We start from the raw sequence: 6,379 nt of genomic DNA, 5'->3' as shown, positions 1-6,379 counted from the left end.
GATCAAAACTTTTTACACCAAACCATTTTGTTAATTGTGCATTAAATATGTCCTAGTATTTTAGAAAATTGATTTGGTCCAATTTTGCAACAATTATTTGGGAGGTCCTTCACAAAAAACATTCCTTTTGGGTACTCATAAAATGGAAAATGGTTTTTTTGTCCAAAGAAAATGAAAACTTCCTTAGGCAACATTGTTTGCCATTCCAATATGCACCCTTGTGCACAATATGAGATCATTTGAACAAACTATGCCATGAATGTGGCCATGAGATTGATCATTTTGGTTGAAAGCCATGAATCTTCACACATGATAGCTCATTTCTGAGAACACTTTTTTAAAAGAATTGCCGTATTACAATTTTATTATTTTTCCTGGTAACTTTGCCACATATAATGACACAATGCGAAGGTTTTCCAATTTTTATATTTTTTTTGAATTTTTTATGCCCGTTGCAAAATGCGGTCAAAACGGCGGGAATGACCGTTCCTAGCTAGTGGTTGAATCTTGGAATTTTTTTGGTGTTTCTCTGATTAAATAGATACTTATGTACCTAGAAATGATTTTTGGAAAAAATAAATAGCAAACTACAAGGCAAGTACAGTTCAAATTTGACCCGCTTCTAACTGAATCGGCGGAAATTTTTCTTTTTCACGAGAGGTGGATCAAAACTTTTTACACCCAACCATTTGGTCAATTGTGCATCAAATATGTCCTAGTATTTTAGAAAATTGATTTGGTACAATTTTGCAACAATTATTTGGGAGGTCCTTCCCAAAAAAACCTCCTTTTGGGCACTCGAAAAATGGAAAATGGTTTTTTCGTCCAAAGAAAATGAAAACTTCCTTAGGCAACATTGTTTGCTATTCCAATATGCACCCTTGTGCACAACATGAGATCATTTTAACAAACTATGTCATGAATGTGGCCATAAGATTGATCATTTGGCTTGAAAGCCATGCATCTTCACGCATGATAGCTCGTTTGTGAGAACACTTTTTAAAAATAATTACCGTATTACAAGTTTATTATTTTTCCTGGTAACTTGGTTACATATAATGACACAATGCGAAGGTTTTCAATTTTTTTGAATTTTTTATGTCCGTTTCAAAATGCGGTCAAAACGGCGGGCATGATCGTTCCTAGGCAGTGGTTGAATCTTGGAAAACTTTTTGTGTTTCTCTGATTAAATAGATACTTCTGTACCTAGAAATGATTTTTGGAAAAAATAAATAGCAAATTGTGCGATGGGGGTAGTTCAAATTTGACCCGTTTCCTGCTGAATCGGCAAACATTTGTCAATTTGATGGGAGGTTGATGAAAAGTTTTTAACACACAATCATCTGGTTAATTGGACATAAATATGGTCTAATATTTTTGAAAAATGAAATGGTGCCATTTTGCAGTAAATATTTGATAGATTCTTTACATTGATGAGAAAATATATAAGAGAAACTAAAGAAGAAATACAATTACATCCGCTTAATTCTGATTGGTGGAGACGTTTGTGCCATGGATCGATGACATGGCACATATCCATCCATCCATCCATCTCCTCATCCCACATCCCTCCATCCATCCACCCATACATTCCCCACCGCAAACCCCTACCTGTCTCCACCCCACCGCAAACCCCTCCTCCCTTCCCCTTCCAGATCGCTGCCGCTGCCTCCTCCCCATCAGCTCCACCGGCGAGCCCTTCCTCACCACATCGCCGCCCCCGCGCCCTTTCATCAGCATCCATGGCCTCCCCCGTGCCCTTCCTCACCGCATCGCCACCCCAACCCCCTCCCTTCCTCTCCTCGATGCTCCCCTCGCTCCGGGCCTTCATCCTCTCCGGCCAGATCAACCGGGCGCGGCCCCTACCCTAGGCAGGGAGGGCGGATCACTGCTGCGCGGGCGCACGGGAAGGGGCGGCGGCGGAAGCGCATTCCCAAGATCTAGCCCGTCAAGCACCGTGTCAAAGTCTCTCCTTCGAGGAGCTCTATGTGCGGGTGTGCGGAGGCGCTTGTGAGGGCGGTGGTGGCCTTCTTCGACGCCTTCCTCGTCGACGGCTTCCTCTTCTGGTTCCGCCGCCGCCGCCCCGCCCCGGCCCCGACAGCCCCGCCTCCGCCCACTGGGTAAGCCAACCCTACCTCTCCCTCTCCCTCGCGTCCGGCTCCTCTGTTCGTTCGTTCTTTGATCCCAGGCGGTGATGTTTTTATTTTTTGGTGCATTCGTGTCTGTGCAAGATCCGCTCGTGCCCAAGGACTGGACAGGGGAGGCGCTCCCGGCCTCGGACGAAGAGAAAGGTGCCCTGGATTTCTCGGTCAGATTTGTGATTTCACGGTATTGGTTTGGTGTGCTGTGTACCTGTGGTTGACCTCTCTGCCGCTGGTTGGATGTCTGTGTGGTATTGTTTCAGGTTTTGCAGAGAGCACATTGTCGAACCAGCAGTTGGCAGATGGCGATGACACAGATGAGGAGCTTAGGCGAGAGGTACACCTACCAGAGCACCGTTAAACGAATTTCTGTTACTTTTTCAGTCACATGCGTGAGGAATGCTTGTGTTGTGCGGTTATTGTTACTGTCAGGTTGTAGCTCTAGGTCTATTGTGCTGTGGCTGACCTCTCTGCCGCTGGTTGGACGTCCGTGTGGTACTGTTTCAAGATTTACAGAGAGCACAGGCTCGAATGAACAGTGTGTGTGGAACAGATTCTTGTCTGAATTCTCTTCTTGTGGGAGTATGAACTTGCTTGCAGTATCTTGGAGTATCAACTTGGAGCATCTGGTTAGAGTAGCATCTTGCAACACATTCGATTACTCCAGTACTGATAGTTACAGTGGCATCTTGCAAAATGGAGTAGTTAGAGTAGCATCTTCGATTAACTAAATTGATGATAGCTGTTGTTAAGTTGGGACTTGCAAGCAGTAGTGCTTGCAAGCAGTAGTTGCCTCTTCTTATCTCTTCTTGCTTGCAGTAGTTTAATTTATGATTTGTCTTTGGTGGAGTATTTCTTGAACTGTGTTGTATTCCTGTGACTAAATAGTGAATCCAGTTACAACAAAGCATGCCAGTTACAATAAAGCTCCCTGTAAACCTTTTGTTTCATTGGTCAAACACGATAGCAGCGATGCTGAGGGAGCTCCCCTACACACGTATGCATTCTAATGGTCACATACATGTATCTAGTTCTCCTCATAAAATATTTGCATGCATGACAAAGATCCAACACGTACACTCTCATGCTTACTTAGATTAGAAGCATTCTGTACAAGACAAACTACTATATGCTAGTCTTACTTACACTATGTGTGTTGGGCACTCTACTTTAATTTTCTAGCATGTTAAATTTAACATTCTAATATATTTGTTTGAAACAATAGTCTAGCATAACATATTTACTTCATTTTTTAAAACAGATAATACATATTGAATTATTCATATTAATCTAAAATAATAACCAAACAACTACATGACAGTGGATTAGTAGCATGCATGTGTGACTTAGTTTTTGGTGTGTTTTGCTTGCAGGTCATTGTTGTGAAGGCCGTCACGGGAAGGCGTGGGGGATTTGGCACAAGGCCGATGATCTAGTCTACGCTCTCTCCTCCATGGAAAGACCTATTTTCTCTGATGATTGTTTTGAAGTGGCAGACCATGTGAACAACTTGGGCACCATCGCGGGCTCGGGCACCAAGGAGTTCATGGAGGTGCTGCAGGGTTGGGGCCGTGGCTGCGCCAACAGGTAACCAAATCGGCTTCCCTATGATTATTATTGCTGTAGCGCTGGTTTTAGTGTAAATAGGCTGTTGGACTGATGAACAAAAGTCACGAGACCCTACAGCCTGATGACTGTGTAGAAGCAGAGTGGTTGGATTCATGTGTACTAGTAGCATCTAAACCCTGCAGACTAAATCATTAGGCACACTATACTGCACACACTAGTTAATGTTCTATCTTTTTGAGAACATTTTGTATCTGTTGTCTAGGTCTATCTGGTGATACTCGATTAGGGCCCCATGTGTTTGAACAACTAGTCAAGTAACATGGGTCCCCACTGGTGGTACAACGTCAAGTTTGGAAGCAGCTGGAGTGAATGTGAGAAAAGTTGAACAACTTACACATTTTCCTGAAATGGTATAGCTTAATTTGTTTTTTAGCTACTGCAGCATTTCTTGAAATGATTTTTATTCTAAGCATTTTTGTCATACTCAATAAGCTAGTTCATGAATCAGATTTGTTAATGAAATGTTTCTTTAGCATGCTATAGTTAATTAGTTGGCAAGTGTGATGTCCATTCGCCTGATTCCAAACGCCTCTTCTGTTTTTTGCAGATCTGGCAGCACCGCCGCGTCGACGACGAAGGTGGTGACCGCGGCGGCGAGCGGCGCGAGTTGGTGGCTGCGGGACTGGACGGCACGGCTCATATATGTGCTTCTGACTAATCCAGCTTCTTTTGGTCTAGCTGGGCATTACTTTGAGTTCATATATGTGCTTGTCACTCCATAGGTTATAGTGATTCCCTCTGTTTCCTTATATGTTCTTGTAGCTTGGTTGCTTTCCTATTCATGCATGTTTGTACAGCTATATATAGTTTTGCTATGAATCTGTCGTGCATGTATTGAAATGCAGGAAATGTTGAATACATGTTCACTCTCAGTTGGGATATTGAATTGTACATAGTTATGTGATTCATGTCTGCTTCTTATCTTATTAAGTGATTATCTTTATGTCCTTGCTACCAGTAGGATGGTCAATAGCTTGTTTTGTACTTCTCTACTTTATGCAAATAGCTTCCTGTAGCATGTTTCTGCTATCTGTGTGATGCTGAACAATATGCTCTTAATCTATTGCTATATTCTCACCAAATGCACAGTTTATTTTCTTAGACCTACTGTTAAACAAAGTCTTAACTTGTATCATTTTTTCTTAAAAATAAGCATAGAATTCCTGACTCTTATGTTATATGATCAGCTTACTCCTGCTTTAACAACTGTACTAATTCCTGACTGTTGTATGTAAGGAGTAAAATAGTTTACTTGAGTGATATCCACTAGTTCACTATCGTAGAGCACCTTTTTAGCATTGTGGGCTGCTAATAGTATTTTAGACTTATCATATCCTCTCTGGCGCGATGGCAGGAGCGCATGATAGAGTACTAAATGGACAAGTATCTGCAATGTTCAGCGTCAAAGATGATGCTTACCAGATGTTCTACATAAGCCCCATCCATATCATCGGCATGAAGTTAGGTATCTACTCGTCCTAAAATTGATGGCCTGAAGCTTGATGCATGTATAATGTGACACACACATCGGGATATCTGAATAATTTTGACATGTTTGCTCTGTTATCTAGCAGTAGGTTGATACTTGTCATTTTCCCTTTCCAAATATATCTCAGTTTGTTGTTATGAGAATGTTATATGCATGGTTTCTTATTAGATCTCAAATTCTGCAGCTATGTTTCATTGTTAGGAGAATGTTATATGCACGGCTACACTTGATTATGTTCCCTAACTTTTCTGATTTATAATCCGCAGAATTTTTCCTTCATTCGTCAAAAGTTTGTGTACAAGGAACTCGAGGAGAAGAATCTTTAAGTAAATAATTTATATAGATCAGGATCTTATGTTTTCCAGGTGGCTGCTGCTGTGACCAAAGATCAGCCTGGAGATGTGCATCATAGTCTTAGTTGATGTTGCCACCATGTTTTTGTGCCTGTGTATTTGATTGTATGTACACATGTTATACTATAGAGCTTGATGCTCATCGGCTCATGTGACATATTGTACACCTGTAGAGCTTGTTATACTGTGATCGCATTTGTATGTGTTGATGTAACAGATTGTTGCTTCTTGTTATTTGAAGTATTACACATGTTTTCTTTCTATTTTGATTTAAATATTGGTTGTTTAATTATTGGCATATTGAAATCTGAGGAAAATGACCATGACAATAAGGACCCACAAACCAGAAACGGACATTTGGGACCCGCTTATCAGATTCTGACAATTGGGTCCCATTTGAAAAAGGAAAAAGAAGGGCCACAACCCAAAAAATAAAAAGGCTGAATTATAGGGCCTGGCCCGTGTAGCTTACCCAAATTGAAAGAAAAAAACAACAAATGGGCTGAATTAATGGGCTCAGCCCATATAAACACCCAATTGGACCGGGCCGATTCTAATTTGTGACCTTTTCAATTGGTCGCAATTTTGCCACGTCAGATTGCCACGTCGGATCCGATGTGGCCTGGGCAGACAGCCAGTGACCAAAACAAAAGGTCATGGGTTCAACGACCTTCTGAGAGAAGGTCGTTAATTTCAGTTTACGACTGCCAGCTTTTGACCTTCTGTTTTTGGTCACAAAAAGGTCGCAAATGAAAAACTATGACCTT

The 6,379-nt window shown here is 41.6% G+C and overlaps 1 protein-coding gene across 6 annotated transcripts; it reads left to right on the top strand.

The window, feature by feature from the left end:
• Nucleotides 1-1,608: 1,608 nt before the first annotated feature.
• Nucleotides 1,609-5,826, top strand: LOC120968547 (uncharacterized). Of its 6 annotated transcripts, none has more exons than XM_073505712.1 (8): nucleotides 1,609-2,120; nucleotides 2,232-2,308; nucleotides 2,405-2,478; nucleotides 3,515-3,728; nucleotides 3,973-4,081; nucleotides 4,318-4,492; nucleotides 5,125-5,235; nucleotides 5,526-5,826. In XM_073505712.1, the coding sequence occupies exons 1-4, from the start codon at nucleotides 1,987-1,989 to the stop codon at nucleotides 3,575-3,577; spliced, it is 348 nt and encodes a 115-aa protein (XP_073361813.1). In that variant the 5' UTR covers nucleotides 1,609-1,986; the 3' UTR covers nucleotides 3,578-3,728; nucleotides 3,973-4,081; nucleotides 4,318-4,492; nucleotides 5,125-5,235; nucleotides 5,526-5,826. The 6 variants fall into 6 exon arrangements, 5 of the variants coding, with proteins under 5 accessions (XP_073361813.1, XP_073361812.1, XP_073361811.1 ...); XM_073505711.1 differs by having other exon boundaries at nucleotides 3,973-4,120; nucleotides 5,625-5,826; XM_073505710.1 differs by having other exon boundaries at nucleotides 3,973-4,120.
• Nucleotides 5,827-6,379: the final 553 nt, after the last annotated feature.

The sequence above is a fragment of the Aegilops tauschii genome, chromosome 7 (assembly GCF_002575655.3).
Source record: "Aegilops tauschii subsp. strangulata cultivar AL8/78 chromosome 7, Aet v6.0, whole genome shotgun sequence".
NCBI classification, from domain to species: Eukaryota; Viridiplantae; Streptophyta; class Magnoliopsida; order Poales; family Poaceae; genus Aegilops; species Aegilops tauschii.
The sequence above is the reverse complement of the archived record's forward strand: the minus strand, read 5'-3'. Positions and strand labels throughout refer to the sequence as shown.